The sequence below is a fragment of the Myzus persicae genome, unplaced genomic scaffold, assembly GCF_001856785.1.
Source record: "Myzus persicae strain clone G006 unplaced genomic scaffold, MPER_G0061.0, whole genome shotgun sequence".
Classification (NCBI taxonomy): Eukaryota; Metazoa; Arthropoda; class Insecta; order Hemiptera; family Aphididae; genus Myzus; species Myzus persicae.
In genome coordinates, this window is record NW_019102203.1 from 742328 (window position 1) to 765270 (window position 22943).

At 29.8% G+C, this 22943-nt stretch overlaps 1 protein-coding gene across 8 annotated transcripts in view; it reads left to right on the top strand.

Moving 5' to 3' along the window:
* The window catches only part of LOC111031534, a 58260-nt gene extending 43890 nt beyond the window's left edge, over positions 1-14370 (top strand). For 4 of the 8 annotated variants that reach the window (XM_022311525.1, XM_022311527.1, XM_022311526.1 and 1 more), the window contains 3 exons: positions 214-318; positions 5028-5303; positions 9864-10725. In XM_022311525.1, coding sequence (XP_022167217.1) covers positions 214-318; positions 5028-5303; positions 9864-10366 — 884 coding nt within the window. In that variant the 3' untranslated portion in view covers positions 10367-10725. Of the gene's footprint in view, positions 1-213; positions 319-5027; positions 5304-9863; positions 10726-13650 lie in introns of those variants that run through there. The other 4 variants (XR_002604215.1, XM_022311529.1, XM_022311530.1 and 1 more) reach the window with 4 other exon arrangements.
* The last annotated feature ends 8573 nt before the right edge of the window (positions 14371-22943 follow it).

A 22943-nucleotide genomic window follows, 5' to 3' on the forward strand; every position in this document is an offset into this window, starting at 1 on the left:
TATATAAATATATATATATATATATATATATCATTCATTTTACTGGGAAAAACCATCAATATAATTGTGTGTTTGATTAATAATGTATTGCGATGACATTAAGTTAAGTACCCAACTGTACCAATGTGACTATTTTATAGAGGACAATGAAAATTAATAGGGTTTATTTTAATCATCAAATGGTATTTTAAATTTATTTTTTCATTTTGTTAGATCCAAGTTATTCTGACGGTGATCAACTAGATGGACCAGAACTGCAGCAAGTGCCATCAATTTTATTTAACAAATATGCACTGGACAGGGAAGAATCTAGAAGAAGTAAGTTTCTGTTATTTCTCGACAAGTATTAACATTATCAAAATAACAACGTCATACTCATAATTTACAATTTCCGTCGATTGTAAAGTTAATTTTAGTATTTTTTGTAATTGCATAATATGGTAAGATAAACCTTATTCAAATGGCAAATATTATAATTACCAAATATTGGTATCAGATAGTGAATAGAGGTACGGAAAAACAAATTAATGTAGTATATTATATTATTTATTGATGCACGTTAAAAAATAATTTAATAGTATGCACTATACACATTGTATTTAACAGTTATTATCATAATTAAAATATTTAAAACATAAAAGTTTACCCCGAAATTACAAAAAAAACTCGCCAACAATAAAAAAAATCAACAAACACGTTGAAAATAATTTAAAACTAATAATATGAGTCGTATAATTTAATTAATTAGTTATTTATAATAATAATCAGTATAATATATTTTACCACAGCATTATACTATGTATAAAGTAGAGTTATTTACTGTTCACATTTCCTAGTTACAGCTTCATCAATTTTTTTTTTTTTACTTACTCATTACAAAATTAATATAAATTAATTACAGTGTATTGGGTCAATCAAAGCCCAAAGCACAATCTATAATAACAACTAAGAATTTACACAATCATTGAATACTTTCAATAGTAATATTAGAGTATTTTTTGATAATTGGTATCGTCATTTTGACGTTTTTCTTTTAACCACTATTATTTTATCACATGTTTTTCCGTATCATTTTTCACCTAGAATAATATCAATTAAATTTTTATGAAATAGAAAACGCAAACGTGACATTAATCTGAGTAGGTCACTCTATGACATTTTACTGTTTGGACGTTTCTAACTCAATTATGTATTTTATATATAAATACGTATGTATACATGTACAATTTATGTGTTGGCATACAGTAACATAAAACTGTTTGCAGAAAGAATGAAAAACCTTGTAAATAAATTATAGCTTCCTTATTCCTCCAATAATTTATAATAATTACATTTCCGAGACATTTCAAATATGCTTCAGTAGAAGGTTCATACGCATATAATGCGCTTGCACGTCTGATGTAATTAATATAATATAATTAATAAGGCTTTGGCAAGTTGCAGTTGTTCCTTGTTGGCAATGTTTTTCGTCAAATTAAGAAAGCCTGTACAGAGTGTACATTTCTTAGTCTTCTTTAATATAATAATATAACATTTTTTTAATTAATATATTCTAATATTACGCTATTTAATTTAGTCTAGCTACTACATTTATGAGGTTATATTTTATTTATTATCTTTTCGTGAGGAACTAATGCTGATTAGTTTGTAAACCGAATTGACATTAAAGTCATTAAAAGTTTTAAGTTTTACGTGTTTTGCTGCTACTGTTTGACATTGATTATTCCAAATATCATATATTTTGAAGAAAACTAATATTTGATAAATCAATGGTTTTCAAAACATAAACTATTTGTTCCTAATTAATTCTAATATAGTTTTTTTTGCGTGGTACGTATCTCATCCTTATTCAAAACATATACTTATTAAGCTATCAGAAAAGTCAATATCAAGTAAAAAAATATGTAAATGTGGTTCGCTTTTTGGTTTATTTATGCTATTTAATACAAAGTCCAAAACAAGTTGTATAGCTTATATAAATGAATACTATTTTGCCAACCTTTTATTTAAGACATCAATTACTGGCGACAACAATTCTTATTTCAGTTGTATAATTTATCGTAGTAAAACAATGCAATTGTATGTTCTTACCTAAAATAATGATACTCATATTATTTAAAAAAATATTTTATAAAGATGATTTGTTTGGCTGTGATGCTAATTAAAACCAGACATAAATAATTGGTGGGCACCTAAGATAAATTACGATAAAATAACGACTTCAGAACAATTTAAACGTAAATACAATAATATTAAGAATAATTCAAAACCGTAATAGTTATTTTACTATTGCTACCTATCGCTATAATGTTGCAGTTAACCAACGCAATTTTACAAAATGTACTTTTAATAATTTTGTTTTTTATTTTGTTTCGTGTTTACTCTTAATAAATGGTATACATACTACGCATATAAAACACAACATACATGCTGTTGAGTGTATGTTAATAATATACTGACACCTTATAAAAAATAAGATTAAAATGCAATACATTTAACCGGTAATTCATATCCCTTAATCTGGACGCATTTCAGCCGTTTTAATTTAATTTGAAAGTTAGGTACCTAAAATTAAAATACATTAACACGAAATGTAGAAAGTGCGGGAATGGGATAAATAATTAAAATTAAAATAGATTTATTACACACGAATTTCCGCAAAAGTGAACCTGTCTGAAATTTGTAATAATTATATACATAATAGTAAAAAGTATTTCTAATCAAAAATCTCATTAATATATATTTGTTTGTATCTACACTTGCTTTTGGAAAATTTTGTTGGCTACATTTATGTCTACCTACCTATTTCCCGCCCAAGTTGTTTGAAAAACGAACTTCAATGTGAAAATCTCAATGACAGTAAACTACTTTAAAAGTATTTGGTTGTTTACAAAAACATATTGACATTCGTAATGAATATGTCAAGTAAAATATTTATTCAACTTATACCTACTGATGGTGTAAATCCTAACAGTCGTGCATTTCGTTTAATGACTTATTTAGAATATTATATTTTAGTGTAAGATATAGTAAAATAATATTATGTACTGCAGAAGAACGTCAAAGTCATCATTTTATGATATAAGATAAAGATATATATATTATATAAAATTCCAATACGACTCATTTTTTTTTGAAGACACCACTCTATACACATTTTTTTTACAAAATATTTTTTCCTAACATTGATCGGACTGAATATATAGCATTATGTATAGGTAGTTCTTGTGACATTATTTTGTTGTTACATTAATGTGTGCTTTGTCAATTATTATATCGTTCGATTAACACATTACGAATTTAATCACGTATATTTTTGTTACTTTTTTTTAGTGTTAATAACTTACACGTAGAGTACAAGTTTAGACTGTTATTGATTTATTATTTTTGAAACTGGCAATAATAGTAATTGATTCAACTTCAATTGTTTATTGGACAAGGTGTGCCCGCCTAGTTTATAACGTTACATATATAATATATATATAAGAACTTTTCAATAATATGGAATTAAATTTTTTTTAACTATATAGGCAGTGGCATTTCCGTGGCCCACTCGATGGAATATGATGTGTGAATCGTGCGATAGGTATGTGTTGCACACATGGTAGGTACCCATAGTACCATATCATCGTGTCGATAGGATAATTAAGACCACAAGAACAGCGATGAGACAAAGTAGGAAAAGGATTACAATATGTGTCTGACATTAAGCCCAGAGATATTTTAACAAAAACTTACTGACACATAGCCCATTAATACGATTATAAATGGAACCATTATATATTATTATAGCGCGTTGTAATAATAGTCACGTCTTGTTAACGCTGTTGAAAAATCTAACAGTGTTAAGCTTTCTGAAATGCCCACCTATCCGATCCTCATTTATGGGATCCGAGAGTTTTTTTTCATAATCATCATAGTGTAAATGATACCGTCATTCCGTATGACTTCGGCGAAAAGCAGTGTTCAGCCCGGGAGAAATATCGTTAAAGGGGACAGTAATGCTACAACTGCAGATCTTATCGGTTCAGTGAACAAAATAACTTAACATATTTATAACGAAAGTAGTTCTAAGTATTCGGTACTCTTGGTAATGAACCTAAAAAAGTTTAACGTTTTGAGATTGAATAGAATTGATGCCCATTCCGTTGAATGAAATACAAATTAAATTGGCCAAAGTGTATTGAACGAAAAAAAAATCTCGGAATTGCATTAGCGTGAAATTACATGTTGTAGAGATGGGAGACACAATTTGATGCACTAAAACAATTTTCTAAACATATGTTTAGCACAAGGCGGCAAAAGAAAAAATAACATACACTAAAGCTGCAATACGAATTGCTTATTATGTACACAGCTGTACAGTATAGTGCTTAGAGTCCGGTGCGATAGGTGACAGCAGTCTGAGATGATAATGTAATTTGCCGGAAAACCAAAAAAAAAACAGATTAAAAACCCCTAAAGCAATGCAGGTATTAAATCGAATATATTCCATACACATAGTGTATTATTATATTAATATATGTAATATAGTATGCTATATGCACGGTGTGTTCAAATAGTTAAAAGAGTGACGTTAAATATTTTGGCTGGAATAGCCGTCAATATTGAATCGGGGTTCTTCCACAAGTCGATAAAAATGCGTGATTTGTTGTTAAACTTAGGTACCTATGTTAACACGCACAAAAACATTTTTCTTTTTAAACGGCAACAAAAGTTCTCGATTAGAGATTTCTATAGGCTGACGTATTTTTGTAACAGCCAATTTTGACTTTTAAAATATTATTAAGATTTAGTCAATACTTTGTCTCGTAAATATATATATATTAATGTGGTGTAATATCATTCGTCCGCGGCGGTGTTGTCGTCTCGTTCTGGTGTACTGGTATATAGTCGTGAATCGTGATCGTCTGGTTTCGTCTTGTCTGGCCGTCGTGTAGTCGCGGTCGTGGTCATCGTGGTCGTTGCCCGTGTGTTTTATAATGTGCATAATAAATGAATACTATTTCCGGTGTCTGTTTTTGCAGTTCATCCGAAGCAAAGCCACGAGATCCGCCGGAACATCCGGGGTCACTCGGCAGCGCCGAATTTAGCAACGGAAACGCCGTCGGGCACGTTGCGGACGAACGGCCGAAGCAAAACACCTCAGCATCTGGTCGTGGACATGCTGCCAATGGACCATCCCGACCAAGATTACTACCCGAAACCGAAATTCCGTTCGAGACATCGGAATTCCAATCAGAGTAAGTCACGAGAAGAATTCTTGGGCGGCGGTGGCTGTGGCGGCGGCGGAGGTGGTAAGGGTGCGTATATGAGGAAAACATTCACAAATGACAATTACACACAAGCACTCACGCTCGCACGCGCACACACACACACACACACACACACACACACACACACACACAAATACACATATGACTGTACTGATAAGAATTGGTTTTCCCATATTCATTTCATGTACATATATATAATATGATGTACACCGAAGAAGCCATGATAAACATTTTTGCTCGAAGTCAGCTGTGGCCGTCATCACATTACATTATACTAATGTTGTTCCCTAAAATATCGTTGTCTCGCTATCATTTTCGTTGATAAAGCTAAAATAATCAAAACGGTCATGTCCCTTCCCCATCCACGACATTATCTGAAAAAATTTTGCAACTCTGAGTCTGTTTGCGTATGGTGATAACACACATTTCGGACCGGCTTCAGATGAGGTAAGGACTGAGACAGAAACGACGTTTGCTATTCCGCCGTCTCGTAATCGGACGTTTGAGAGCGTTTTTCCGACCGATCGGAAGAAAACCATCGGCGGCAAACGGAACTATAATTGCGAGTGCCTCCGTTACAGGTGCCGATGATACGACATAATTACTCATCAAAAACTCTGTATCTGACGAGTTTCGTAACAAGACCGTTTTTAATTATTATTATTTTTCTTTTTACTATAAGGGTCTAGAATTGATAATATCAAATTATATTAAAAAAATTATGAATTTCAAATTAAACCTCTATATAGGTACTAAAAAGTTGATTAAATCAATTATCCGTTACAATTACACATATTATAAAATTAGTTGTCTTCCTCTACATTGAGTTTAGAGATATCCATTAGACATTTTTTGTTTATACATTTTTACATCTTAAAATCGTAATAATACCTACTTTCATTTCTTAAATCTAAAAACGATTTTGTCCACGTTAACAATGATAGTATAAAATATTCAGTTTTGCAGCGATAAACACATTTTAATATATAATCTCATTTTAATACCTATTTGTGTTTTGATAAAATAAATCAGTTTGAATTTAATGGCATACTAAAATCAAAATGTTAATTAATGTTTTAATATACTATGTTGTGTTATGTCTACAAAAATTAATTTCAAAACATTTCATAGTATATACGTTTTGAGAGTATTTCGTACGTTCATGATTTGGTTGAGTAAATTTTTTGTAGGTTGGTATAGTGCTGTTTGTAAGTTTTGTATAAAAATATTTACGTAGAAAACGTAATTTTTTATTTTGGATAAGTACCGTTTGAAAATTAAAAAACAAAGCACAATAATATCATATTCAACTCTCTAATAATATCTCCTCGTTAGAATATTGTAATATTATGTGAAAAAATTTTTTTTTTAGATTTAACGCCGAGTAAGAACTTACGAAGCAGAATATCGTTTTAAACAATTATCAAAGTTTAAAAATAAGTTATTATTATTATTTTTTAAATTAATATAAATTGTAAAGGATGCTAGTGTTTCATATTGAAAATTATTTCGCGAGCGACGAATATCTTATGTTATATTTTATATGCGTGAATCATTCCATACTAAGTAATTTTCTTTACTTATATGTGATTAAAAGTGCATTTATATTCGCTAAGCCCTTTGCAACGGATCAATGTCATTGACCATTGACATACCTTCATAGTGTTTCTACTTATTGTTCTCCGAATGGACCTCTTGTTGCAACTATATAATAATAATATAATATAATATAATACGAATGGTTTTCGATTGGACCGCGTAAGATATTCTTCGTCCCAAAATAATAAAATATTTCGTTCTAGTCGGTTGCTTTTTAGGTATTGACTCAATGCATTGATATAAGTATATAACCAAACATCTCACATTTCACAGACGAATATAATCAGCCTTTGTGGTGTACACGAGCAATGTTTCGATTTCCAAATGTGCAAGGCACTCATAAAACGAGGTATCATGATGAATTAATGCTATTCCAAGGTATCGGACGTTTTACTGATACAACTACGTATCGGAACGAATAATATTGTGACGTATCGTCGGTGGTCGCCGGGCAAAACATAGTATAAGTTCCTCTCAGAACAACGAGAGGTAGAATGTACACGATAAAATCTCAAGGACCGCTTTCCACTATTCCCCCTACATACCCCCTCACCGACGACCACTAAACCTAGGACGCCGAGTTTCCCAGGGCATCATTAGTCGGCGGGAAGGGCAAAGAAAATAAAATCCCCGTACGGCGTGGTGGAATGGGGGTGAAAATAATAGAACGGGGTAAATAGCGTGAGTCCGATGTTTTTACGCGACTTGCCAGTGAAATCTAGGATTAGGTTTTTGGTTTTTACCATCATTATCGCTGATGTTATTTGTGGAAAAATAAATAAAAACGAAAACAGTGTTTCACGGCACACACTATTTCATTATCCAACACGTCACAATATATTACATTATTATGTTGTATAGCGTTATTGCAAACATAACCGTGAACGGATGTAATGTTAAAATATTATATCGTAGAAGTTAAACGGTTCTGAATAATTTTTCGCTTTTGAGAATAACGCATTTTTATAATCATCGGTAAATGGTAATCATAAAATACACATTATAGGGACGACCTACCTACGTAGATTAAACCGTATGGTAATTGTTTATATTATAGGATTCGTAAACATGAACTTACAGTTTGCTATACAATGCAAACGTATGAATAATGTTGAACATTTCAATATGCACATTACGTGGTGTGCTTACTGCTTTTAAAATATGTGTTTATGATAAATTTTAAGTACCTACCTATATTATATATAATATATTTATATATATGTATATATAGTTTGATTTTGCTTAAATTTTGCTTACGTTTTGTTTTATCTTTATCTATAGTCTAAACTTTATTTATTTAAGCTATATATTTCACATCTAATTAGTATGCTAATGCATTGGAAAGACGTCATGTTTTTACCGTTCGGAGTTTATTCAATTCATCAAAAGACAAGTTATGAAATATACGAACGTACTTTAAACTTAAAAACATTTGATGATTATCTTTAAGAGCAAAAAAGGTTGAAAGTATAATATATATTTTATGATAGTATTACAATATTATGAATAAAGTTCGAATAACTTCGTGACATTTATTTCAATAGTTTTTATTTTAATAAAAGCAAATGTTCGTGTATACCGTACGGGAATTATCATATACATAATTTTAAAGTGAAAATATTACTAAAAAGAGATGAAATAAAATTAAAACTGAACAAGGTTCTTTTAAAAATGAATTCACACGACGAAAAAAAATATCAACAAGTATACTTCAGTGTACATAATATAATAATTGTATTTTTATGTAATATATAAATATATGTTTTCATCGCATATAAAACAAACACGTACGCTGCGCTTACGGTTAAAGTTAGTATACTAATTCAACACTCGACAGTAAAATGCCATTGAAATTCTCGTCATTTTAAATGATTTTTTTACTTGAATATAATTACCTCCGGGGTATTTACCTGTGTATAAAAATATCAACCACTTCCACCGAAATACCTATGAAATTTATGATTGCGAGGCCCGTGTAGGGCGTAGTTAATTTATTTGGGTGGTATATAGCCGCATATTGGTGAACATTATGTGTAAAGTTAGGGAATGATAAAATAATTTATGTTCAACAGTCCCGTAGGGGGTTTGTCCCTTAGACATTAAATTATGCTAATTTAAAAAAAAAAATTTAAATACGTTTTTATCGAATTAATAAAATAGATAAATCATTTTATCATAAATGTTTAAAAAAGTCAATGGCCTTAATAATAATTTATATAAGTTTAAATGCATGGTTTGATAACCAAAATTTATTTTATAAATATTTTTATGTGATTAAATATCAAAGTTCAAAATTCAACATCTAAGCCACCATATTATTATTGTTTACTACTTTACAAGTAATTTGTGAAATAAATTTGATACGCGTAACTATTTTTAAACCCTTCCTTAAAGTTTCAACCTAATCATTCGAATTTAGTGTACCATATAAATTGTTACTATCAATAAAATAGAAATTTCGTTATTACTATTATATATTGAATAAATAAATTTATTACATTTAAAGTAAGTACCTATTGTCGTTTTTAAATTTTGGAATTTCATAAAAATTATTTTTCTATTTTCTGCACACATTAGGAACACACAAAATAAATAACTACCTTTATACAGTATACAGTGCCTAAAAGTGCCTTTAGTATAAAATAATTATGCTGAAAAAAATTAATTTCAGTTTTTCTTATCCAGAAAAATAATGATAGACCAGGAATTACGTAACATTGATTTTACTTTTGAATATCATACAACCTTTTATTTTTTATTTTTCGTAGTTAGCTAAAAAGTGTTTCACAGAACCAAAAAAAAAAAAAAATAGCAATAACAAAAAAATACCTATCACGTTAATAATTATACTCGCGGTTTATTTACATTTACGAATATGAAACTTTTACAATATTATAGATTATATTGTTGCGCGTCGCGACGATGACTATTGGTTTCAAACTTTCGATTTCGATATTTTCTCACCCCCGACCCCGGTCGTTTCCGCAGGCAAACGTTTGGAGGTGATGGCGCCCAGCCCGCGAATCATGTCGCCGCTGGGTTTCGCCGTGAACAGGCAGTACCCCCGGCGGTCGACCCGGTACAGCGACTACTACGACGACACTGAGCCGTGCGAGTTCGACGACAACAACCCGGACCACATCAAGCCGGTGCCCATATGGCTGTGCGTGCTGCTGGTGGTCAGCTACATAATCATGGGCGCGTTCCTGTTCAAGAGCTGGGAAAACTGGGAATTCCCGGACTCCGCGTACTTCTGCTTCATAACGCTCACCACCATCGGGTTCGGCGACTTCGTGCCCGCCCAGCGGGTGATGAACAAGGGCGACGACACCAAGCTGCGCATATGGTTCTGCTCGCTGTACCTGCTGTTCGGCATCGCCCTGTTGGCCATGAGCTTTAACCTCGTCCAGGAGGAGGTCATCAGCAACGTCAAGACCGTGGCCCGGCACCTGGGCATCATCAAGGACGAGGACGAAGAGGAGTCCGAGTGACGACGCTCGGCACTTGTTAAATAATATAACTTAATAATAATATATAATGTTATCATGTGCTTAGGTCTTCGAGAATAATAATAATATATTGCATAATATATATAGATTACTGCAGGTACCTATGAATCGCGAACGTCTTGTTGTGACTTTCGCTTGAACATTGTTTTATATAATATTATGCTATATTATTATGATATTATAATTACTGCGTTCGGGTCTATTTATAGGTTAACCGTCAACCATCTGCGCCCGTCTTGGATATTTTACCTGTTGTAGTAAGTAATTGCAGTGTATAGACCGTTTTGTAATACATTTTAATAACTGTGCCAAATAATTGTACTGTTAAAAAGAACATTTGAGAAAATAAAAAAAAAATATAAAAAAGATTATAAATTCCAACCGCAGTTTTAAATTTTAATTATTACCTATTAATGACGATTGACGATAGTCGATAATACATTATTTTTATACTTACTTCATTTCTAACATCTCGTATATTAATCAATTATTTTATTTAAAACATTATTTTATTCATCTGCATATAAAGTATAACATATAATATTCCATGTTTTACACTATACAATAATTAAACGTATAACAACGAAATAATGTTATTATAATACAAATACTGTTTTTAATTATACAGACATTTTTGGGTAATAATTCATATTTTATAAACAATAAAAATTTCGAAATTAAACGTTATTAAATGAACTATCATAGGTTTTTTTATAATTAAAACAGATTGTATAAAACATGATGACGCTTTAAGTGTGCAAACGATTTATATACAATTACGGGTTATAAATTAATGTACAAAATGTGCGCAAACGGCTGTCACTAGCAGTCATTACGTAGTTAGTTACGTCTACTCTTCTGTCGCTCATCTACAGGAATATGAGGGAATCGCCTCAACATTTTATAGGCTGATAGGTCGATAATACATATTTTAGTTTTATAATGATATACGGACAACGCGTTTAATTAACAATTGATTATTAGTAATAACTTATTATTGTAGTAGGTGTGTAGAGAGTTAACGATTCAACGGGGGAAAATCGTAGAAAACCTTCTTCGGAATAATTATTCGGTCAGACCTCCGACCAAATGACGGAGATATCTCGAGTGCGTCCAGTTTTTAATTTTTACCTTTTTCGCATAGACAGAGCGCGTCCGCCGTATTGTCGACAAATTATATAGCAGTATCAGATTACGTCGGATATATTCCGATATTTAATAAGAGGACGCGACACTTTTCTTCGTCTTACAAACGAACAACGTTTTGCACGGGATACAACCACTCAAGGCTGTAGTACAAGCTATTTCCAACCAAATTTCCATACTATTAGCGGAGAATATTTTCTGTGCAACTTCCTTTTTTATTTTTTCGATATCGCAAATACAAGAAAACCCAAAAATTCATCATTTCAAACTCGATTTACTTTTTCTGCATTTGTAATATCCAAAAAATAAAAATGATGTTGCACAGTAAATGTTCTCCTCTTTATAGTGTGGAAATTTGGTTTCTTAGTTTGGACTACACCTTTAGTGGTTCAATTCCTAGTTTTTACTATGTTGTATGTTTGTAAAACTGGTATTGTCCGAGTTGCGGTCGCAATAGACGAATTGCGGTCTTAATAATATTGAAGGTAAAATTAACGTCTTAATTGCGGTCAGTATCCGGTTAACGATTAATGGTTACACTACGTTTTTGGATTGACTTCTCTCCCTCCAGATGAAGTGGGAAATGTGTTTTTAGATTTAATCGCCAAACAACCTATAGATTCAAGAGTTACTGAATTTAGTGACTATTTAGTCGATAATTATATTGGGAATGATGCTACTTTTCTAACCACACTCTGGGCAGCTTAGAACAATGATGTTTGGAGAACGAATAATGGAAGTGAAGCGTTCAATTCTAAATTCAAAAATTTAAAAAATGCGAAATGTGTATCATACAAATATGAACCGGTTTAATATTACAAATGTAAATATATAAATATTTTAAAACATAATAATTATTAATCATATTTTTTTACCGTAACTAGGATTTTTACCTATTTTGATATCTTACCTGTTTTGATCCCGACCGCAACTCGGTATCAACCGTAATACTTAGACAACACATGCGGGTGTAGCGTTCTCTTAAATAAGGGTCGATTCGGGACGCACTCGGGAAACTCCGTATGACGACACCCCGTCATCGTTATGACGTTCGTTTTTAGGTAACCATGTTATTGTTCATTAGGTAATTATGTTATAAGTGTAAATATCACCTTTTAGTTTTCCAAATTCGTTCGTCGTCCGTACCTAAGTGGATTTGACCACGATCTATACAAAAATTGTTCATACCTGTTGACGAAATAGAGTATAGACAATATTATAAGTATCATATTATTGTTTTCATTATTATTTCTAAAATACTTCCTGACTGACTGTACAAATATATTTTGGATATAGTTCAAATATTAATCGGAATATAGTTTTAATTAAAACTCGTAGCAAATACACCGTTATTTAAAAGCAACGTAACGATATTAAATTTGCACCGAATTAAAACTGCCATAGTGTAAACTTGACGTTACTTTATGCGCTGAACTTCACTGTGTATACAACAAGCCCGTTGCATTACTGCAAAAGTGTAATTATTTAGCTCAAGAGTACATAAACGAAAACGAGGTCACGAATCTTTGATAAGGATCTGCTGCCGTTTAAATCTCTAAAGCTATCAACGTAATGTGTTATGGCGCATTTCAAGTACCTAATGGAGCAATGGAGATATTGATAAAATTATATATATTTAGATAATCTACAACGTAAAATGGCGCAAAAAATAAAATACCAGCGATTTTATTTACCCGACAAACAATTCTCTTTGTAAAATATGTCGTTCAGACTGTAGGTTTTTTTTTCTATATAGGCTTTCGAGTTAATACGACTTATATAATCTTATTCATAACAATAATCATTTCGATTTTAGATGGTTACATTTAAGTGCCTTTATTTTTATAGTTTATTTTTACGCAAGGGAATCAAACAATATTGCAATAAAACCATGTTTAAAAAATGTCACAAAAATCAAGTTTTATTTTCACAAAAAAAAAAAAAAAATGATTGTTTCGAAGTGATTTTTCATTTTTATACAAAGTAATTAACTATAATAAATTTAACGGCACACATTTTTTAAACCTCATAGAAAAATGTTTTACTATAAATTAGAATATTATATAAAATACTAAATTTAAGTATCGTCATTTTAATATTATTATATTCGTATTTTCTAGGAATATGGAAAGTGCCTTCCAAGTATATTATATTATACCAATAGTAAGTTATCTGTTTAATTTATTTATTTTTCTTTTACAAACGTCTAGATGTCTACTAAGTACTAATATTAGGTTATTGAATGAATATTACATTTCATTTTTAGATAGGTATTTGTGCTCGTAATTTGTACTATGATTTTTGTATTTTATTTTGTCATTCTAGTCTAAAAACATCAGAAAGCAAATGTTCTACGACAATTAATATGTTTTTTGTATAACATTTTTATAATTGCATTTATTATGTTTCGAATTAATTTTAGTTTACTAATCATAATAATAAGTTTAATTAAAAATATTTTTAATTGTGAAAGACTAAAGACATTCAAAATAATTTGTAATTGAAATTTATACAATTAAGAAAACTGATTGTAACTTTGTTAGATTGCATAAAATATATTATATATAATATTTCTTAAATAGCTTAATATCTACAAGGGACAGCTGTTCGGTCAATTTATAATAGTCCTCAACAATCTTAAACGTTTATTTCAGTTTTTTTTTTTATTAAATGTTTATAAGTTGTTTCAATATCATTGCACCCTCAAAATGTCGACATTATTGTTTTTATGAATGACTTAAAATAAATAAATTTTATTTTCAAGTGAACTTTGCTGACTAGTTTAGAATAAGATACTTTTATGAATAATTGAATGTTAAATAGATCATACTGACGAAATACATTTTGTTTTGTGCGTTCTCTTTATTTAAAGTGCTCTAATGATAAAAAATGTTTGTTAAGTATTAAATTCTGCTTTTTATTATTAACATTACAACTTTAAAATAGTTAAAAGTATAGACATTTATTTATTCATCTTTTAAAGTTATACATAATTTAAATTGTTTACCTACAGATGTAAATGTACATAAAAATAACTTTTAAAAAATATAATATGATCGTGTGCTCGTTAGTGTAGAAATTATTTTTATCTTTGAAAACCTTTTTCTATTTATATTTTCAACAATAACAACTTCATAACCTAGCTAGCCAGTAATTTAGAGACGTTTATAAACAATAGATTCTGTTCATTTAGAATTAAAATTCATGAATAAAAATAAGCATTTTTGTTATTTTTTTTAGACTAGCGTCAATCCCTATAATATTGTTTTTATCATACTACATTATAATAAATAAATTTTATTTGACATAACTTTTAATGCATTTTAAATATTTCACTTCGTAAACAAATACATACAATGCACTAATGAAAACCAGTTTCGTGTCATAATTTATTTCAAATTTATTCTGATCATTCTGGATTTATTACTTAATAGTAAACTCTGTAACTACTCATATTGTGTTATATACCTACTCTCTACCAATCCGCATATTATAATATTATTTTACATGCATGTGATATGCTTCAAAATCTAAAGTTGAAAATATAATGATACCCCTAACGGCAGTCAGTACTCGGTATTACCGTTAAAAAGCCACTTGTAAATTTAAGTATTGTGTTTATATAATGTTAACATAAATTTATTGCTATAACATTCATACAAAATTATATTATACACACGTACGTGGTACGTAGGTACACATTATGCTATAAATGTTGTTCGCCTCTCTATATTGTTATTTGTTGAACATTCATAACAAATTTAATAATTCAATTGCAAATGTTGCCAAAAACCTTTAGTTTTTCATTATTAAATCTTCAAATATTGTTATTTGTATATGCGAATTGAATGTTAATATATTACATTGTCTTAGCATAATGCAACGAACCGATAGGAAGAGTGAATAAGAAGTACACCTAACACAAAACGTGTAAATATTTTGTTGATTTACGTTTGGATGTGTGCACTTATTATCACAGTATTATAAGATTCACAAAATAAAAATATCCACTTATAAATTGTAATTATACAATATGTGATATCGTTATGTGATTAACGATTCTAATTGAATTAGATTAGTTTATTTTCTTATAAGCACCACCAAGGCCGAATTCAACGTGGTGGCACATAATTCCATCAGAATTCCAAACGACCTCAGCTTTAAGTTCAGTTGCCTAAGAAGAAAACTGAAAATATATTTTATTAAAAAATAATTATGGAAAAAGTGTAGGTATACATTACGGTTTGTGAGTATTATGTTTGTGTATGTGACATAAGACATGACAATAATTGCGAAGAACTCAATTTTTTTTGAAGAAAGAGTTACATTGCGCATTTTTATCCAAGCAGAGGTTGAGACTGATTTCACAAAATTCATAAGTAGGATTGAAAAGCATTAAATTGTTTAAGATCATATAGATTTATGTGTACAACTGCAAATCGTCAAGCATTTCATTGGTCTTGTTTTGCGGGGTTGATGCCTACATAAATGATATGAACAAGTTTTGAAAATTACAAAAACAATATTGAGGATTAATATTACTTGAGACACCTAACTTATTTTCCAGGCAATACGTCTTGACGACTTACGAGGCGTGAAAGCGGCGTTCTTCTATTAATCCCAATAGAGAAGCTATTATAGGTACTCGGGCATCCTGAGGTTAACCTATATAGTTATTATTATGCGTAACTACTATGACTACCTCCAGGAATGGAATAAAAAAGGTTGGTATGTATTTAAATATTTTGTCATTTCCAGTGTAATATGTACAGAGTACAATAACGCCTATCGCGTAGAGGTAATCGTTCGTATTTTGGGTTTCGGCAGATGAACGATGATTGTCTAATGATTTTCTCAGCGAGTGACACTCTCAAAGCGGGCGATTCGTTAAAACTGTTTCGTAAAATGAAAATAGCCAGAAAACAGTCACGCCGAGGAGATCAAATCATTTTCATAAATTCACTGCAGTTAACATGATTATACGAATTATTGCTGTTATCTTATTGTTCACAGCCGTGTCGGATGATAACACTATTGTAACATACGGATTTTCGCTTACTCGTGCCTCTCCGAGTGTGAAATCAAACTAATGTGGTTTATCCGACTGGTTAAGGACGCCACTTAAAGCGACTGTAATGTATGCAACGAATCTCGCTAATAGTTAGGTATTACGTTATACTGGACGTTAAATTTTATTTAAAATGCAACCGCCCGTTATCTCGACTAGTTTGTAGAAAATAATTCTTACAATTTATATTGAATTCATTAAAATACACAATTTTTAAGGCGCATGATATGTTTTGCTATTATTTATCGTTACCATTTTTTTAGTTTTTAACATACATTTTTAATTTCAAAATTTCCAAGTCGACTTTTGATATACTTATGATATTTTTTATACTGGATATCAAAATTAAAAACAGACCACTTTTTAATTATTTAATTATTTGTACTAATAATGATAGTTTTGAGAATCGTGATAATATGTTTGTAAGATTTAGGAGCTATGATGAATTGAAAATTATAGTTATTTGTTAAAAACTAATATTAACCCACTAACATTATATGATTTATACAAATTGTAAAAATTGTAGGAGTATAATATACTAAAAAGTGTATTAAATATAAAAAAGTTTTTAAGGACTATTATTCCTTCTGTATACATTTTAATAATTTCAGAATTTACTCGTTTGAATTTAGAATTAGAAACATCAATGTTTTTGAAAAAATCATCTACATAACAATGTACAGTAAATAAATGAATTAGTTGTCATACAAAAAAAGTTAAGACAATCCTTAAATGTCTTAAAACCTAAACATCCAAAAACATGGTTCTTAAGTGTACTTTAAAACTAAAAAATCAGAACTTGAAAAAGTTAATTACATATTAAAGAAAACACAGGGGCGAGTATGCTTGGCGAATCACCTTGTCTAGAGGACACTCGAGGAACTTAAACGCATACTGACCGTTACCGTAGATGACGTTGAATTTATTCAGAGGTTAACTTCATTAGAAGAGAGCACATTATTCGTTTCGGCAAATGACAGTACTGCTAACAATAATATTATCATTAGAAGCAGTAGGTAAGTATAATGTTAAAATGGAGTGACTATATTTTTAAAAAAAAAACATTTTTCCTTATATACCTCTGTAACAGAATTGAAATTCTTTAAATTGTTTAATAATTTTTTATATTCTGAAGATATTTTGGAGATAACAGCACTTGTGCCTCTTAGACGAGGTGTGTAGTTGTTGGAAAGGGTGAACAATATAATTGTTACTCTCTTTTTATGAAAACCTTTGTTTATAGCTTTGGTTTCAATATAAAACTGTAAGAATTTGAAAATTTCAGGTTTTTATTTTCCGCCCATATTACGTATTATTGTGGCTTTGTGGAAACGAGACAACAGTATTAAAATGGGGCCACCTTTAAAATAAAATACCGGAAAAAACATCCCGTTCGTAGATTGTGACTTAAATATTCGAATTTTCTTCTCGTGCAAAAATATTGACAGTTTAATTCAAACATCAAATTCACTTATTTTCAGTGCTCTGAAAAAAACGCGGACGGATTCAACAAAATCAAAAACGGTCCGTTTGGTAGTTTCATTTGGCCAGGCTGACATATTTTGTTCGCTGGACAATAATATTCCCTTCAAATGTTGGCCATACACACATGAATGGGATACACCATAGTATTCCTCTCCTGTATCGCATCAATGTAAAATAATCGATAAACAACTCGAAAATTACCTAAAATAATACTATGCATCAAATGACGTATTATTATTATTGCCGGTAAATGTATTAATTACTGCCTACAATACTATCATAATGTATGCATTTGAAGGTTAGGCTATAATTAGTCAAATCGCAATATTAATAAATAATAATTAAATAATATGTTTTCTTCAGAGAAACCGAAAAAAACACACATAAACTACGGACAATGAAAATATATACACATATAACGACAGTTCAATTTAATGACGTCCATTAGCTGTTAACATTTAAATTTAATACAATTATTTTTTTACTCCTTCGCATGAACTGATTGTTAATAAGATCGTTGAAAATTTTCGTTTAATAGAACATGTGAGAGTTAATTGAAAATTAAACGTCCGTGGGGGTAAATCAGATTAAAAGGTTAATTTACTAATCCAATAAAGTCATCAAACTAGAAGAGGTGTCAGAAAAGCGTTGTATCTCGTTTACTATTTTACGTGAGAAAAAACTTATTAATCAATTGATTTACGTCTATCCACATTAAGTGTAGAAGTTTAAAAAACAAACGACAAAAAGTTGAGCACTTTTTATTCTAGGGCTGTGTGCTTTTTAAAATAAAACATTAAGTTTGACTTTTAAGTACGCCATCATGTTGTTCTATGAAGTCAAGTGACTGATTTACGGATTCGTTGCTATTATAATATATTATTATTATTCTTATTATGATTTGTTTAAGTTTATCCCATATTGGATATCTTCAAATACTATATATGTACAGCGCGGAACCGTTTGATACGAAGAGTGTCTATAGGTAAGTCATCAAAGTTGTTCACCTTATACAGCTTAAAAAATTCTACGTATGTAGCTTCATTAGTACCTACACATATACCTACATAATATAATGTGTACATAAACATAAATGTCGAATTTTATATTCTTACTTAACCTACATAATGTGAAATTCATCTTGTACGATGTGTAAAACGTATTTAGCATATTATTATAATATATCTACAGTAAAACGACAAAACCTTCGGTTAATAATAATGTTATTTATTTGTTGCCAAAATAATATTTAAACATAACCGAGGTCAAATCGTTATACTTTTGCTCTAAAAAAAGTAATCAAGAATCGAATCACTATGTATATTAAATATCAATCGTTTTCTAAACCGTTTCTATTGGTTTATAATCAACCATATTATGATTGTCTGATATTATAATTTATAGGTAATATGCGAATAAATACAAAACAGAAAAGTTTAGTCTCCGAATAATATACAAATATATGCCAATGGTGGTTGTAGAAAACACGCTTCCCTTGCAACACAAATTAACTGATCGGACTTCAACGAATTGAAAAAAAAGAAACAGAAAATATTTTTGTAAGTTATACGATAATATTATGTTTGATGTATATTATTATATTATTGTGTGCATGTGATAATATTTAGTTTATGCTGTGCACAATTGTTTTGGTTCCTTAAAAAAAAAAAAACAAGCACACGTGAACTTTTTTTTTAAACCAGTAAAAAAAATAATATAGTTTTGTATTGTACGAAATACACTGTAAAGTTTTGTACACGGTCTACATAATATACATATAATTTGAATAAAGCATGTACTACATTTTGCGGAAAAAAATTAAATAATAACCTAAAAGTGTTTGCGCATACAAATATTTGAATTTGGTAAAAGTTAAATTGATATACAAAAAAAAGTTTTTTCGGACTGAAAATAATTAATGGTTTTTTTCTTTTTGAAACCAAACAGACTCTTAGAATGATTTTACTTTATATTTAACGTTATTAAGGTCACGATCGTACGTTGATGTGCTCGAGATATCGATACATACATAGCAAACTAAATGGAAAACGTGTAACGAATACCAAAACGAGTACTTATACCGATTCTTGATGTGTAAGCCGTGAATTTAAATGTCTTTAAAAACAAGAAAAATGTCTTTTAAAAATACGATTTAATGCACTTCAATAATATTACATAACATAACAAATTGTCACTAAAAATGGTCTTTAACATGTTATCATATTTTTGAGATGAAAATTATTAAACAAAAATCTATTCGCACTATTTGAGTACCTAAATTAAAACAGTACAAATATTTGAAGTTATTGCGATCAACGAAAGTCATAAATATAACGACCTATGTATAGTATATTATAATCGCATATAGGTATATCGCTTGTCAGACCGCTGTGCAGCCGTCGTCGGTTTCGTGTGGTACACAGGTAATAACACAATGCGCAATCGAAATAATATTTGATGATGCAAAAATAAATTGTTGTTATTTATATTTTATTATTATTTAGTGGCATAGTTTATTGCGAATTGTTAATACATCTTAAACGTTCTTTTGAAATGTACTCAGCACATAAAAAATTATCTAAATACGAAAACGATAGTTTTTTTACATTGGTGTTGGAAACTTTTTGCTCGGAAAGTAATTTCTATTAAGACGTTCAGAAAAAAGACACAATTCACAATTAAATCAACGAGTTACTGATGCTATGATGATAACTGGGAATCTAAACTTAATTAGTCCAACCAGCTCTATCAGTCGATACTATAGTTAAAGCTATTTTTTATACTAGAAATGGGAAATATCGATACCATTAACATTACCATTCAATATTAGTATAACACATTGTACAACATGAATGGACAATAATACATTTATTCGGATCATATTGTATAATAATAATAAAAAAAAATATGTACATCGTTCACTAGTGTTATTGTGTTTGTTAAGATTTGCTTTTTAAAAACACTGTCAAACAAAAGTAATTTGTCGCTGTGTATTATGTAATACGTTGCAGTACAACAAAATTAATATTTAAATTTAAATAATGGAATAAAAACGTACGAACGGGAGAACGCTAATTCGTTATTCGACATCAAAGTGCTTTGGGTAAAAAATGTGACTGCCAAAATATTTGTAAATTAGCCAGACTCAAAACGCAATCTACGATCACAACCGGAAATTAGCATCTTTGCTGGCGTTATGTCAAAAGAAATGTACAGACCGTTTTACAAACAATGCAAACGGCAGAGGAGAGAAATAAACTATAGAATTGTTTTTTTTCTTTAAGCTAAATAAATAAATAAAACCATATCGTAAAAAAGCAATTAAAAACACAGGTCTATCCTTTGATATTCGCATTTGTGCCGGTAGATCGAATGATGCGAAGAAATTTGATCTCTACAAACTTACATAGAGGGATAGGGACCATTGCCGCCCCGAATGAAATAATAAGAGGGACCCATCAACACATTATTTAGTCTATTTAAGCTTTGATCAATTTTAATAAAGTAGTTAGATGTTTAAAAATAAACAGATTTCCTAATATTACAGTCTATGTTTTCAGAGGGAAAAGTATTATGTAAAAATAAACTGAACAATATTGCCATACACTATTCTTCAAAGTGAATACAAATTGCATTTTTGGAAATGTTTCGAACAACTTTTGCTTGATCAATATAGACTTGGGTGTCAATATTTAAGCTGAGGTTTTCGATCTCGAAATCTTTACAACTTTTTATAGATAAATGTTGATAGTGCAGTCTTAATAGTATAAACCCCCTCTTTTTCTGTACTTCAGTTTTTGAATTAATTAAAAAAAGGTATATGCCTTGTTTGATTTAATTTAACTTCTTATTAGACTTATGTTTGTACAAAGTTATTATACATATAACTATATAAGTATTACTTACATCAAGGTATAGAAACATAAAATATAATAAAAAAAATATAAAATGATAATAACCAATTGTCATTAAATTATCTTTAGATTATTGGTAAATAATTGGACAGCAATTTCTACGATTTTTTTTTCTAGAGTCAAGATTTTGCAGTTGTAATAAATAATATTGTAGTAAATGTAATGCATTTAAAAATAATTAAACTTTCATACTTTATAATTTAATGTTTACAAATTTATAATATACATCCGAACTTCAAATTTTTTATTATATAATAAAATATAGTATTGTACTACGATAAGCAAACATTTTAATATTCTATTTCTGTGTAAAATGAGAAAAAAAACTTTTTGAAACTTTTTACGGAACACGGTTTTATATTTTATATTCTTATTTCCTGCAATCGTATTCTCCAACTTTGTCTGGTAAAATAAACTTTTTAAGCGGCAATCAATATATTTCGTTTTTAATGTCCACAAAATGAACATTAACTCTAACTATTTTAGTACATTAAACATGTAACTAATTATGAGGGTTGCGGGTTTAATCAAACAAAGCAGGGTAGGTAGTAAAAAAACGTCGAGGTAAAAAAAAACTTCCACGCGTTATTGCACCTTTGTATGAATTTGTATAATTAATTGATTATCGGTGACGTTTAATTATTATGGTGTAATATAGGCAGCGTTACTGTTAATTTATTATTTTGCCCGTTTCAATATATTTAGCTGGAAAGAATAATAGATACTAAGGTATAATATTGTGTGTACAGTTGAAATTGTTTTGTACCAGGTCCTATATGAAATTTTTAAAACGAATTTAATAATTTTTGTTACGATTGAATGAATATTATGGACGATTTCCATGACGTACCTATGTACATAATAGTAATATTTATTTGTTGAGCTTTTACGAGTGAGTCGTGTACCTAAACGTTGAGGTCAAATGGTTTTGTCATGTTGGAGGTTA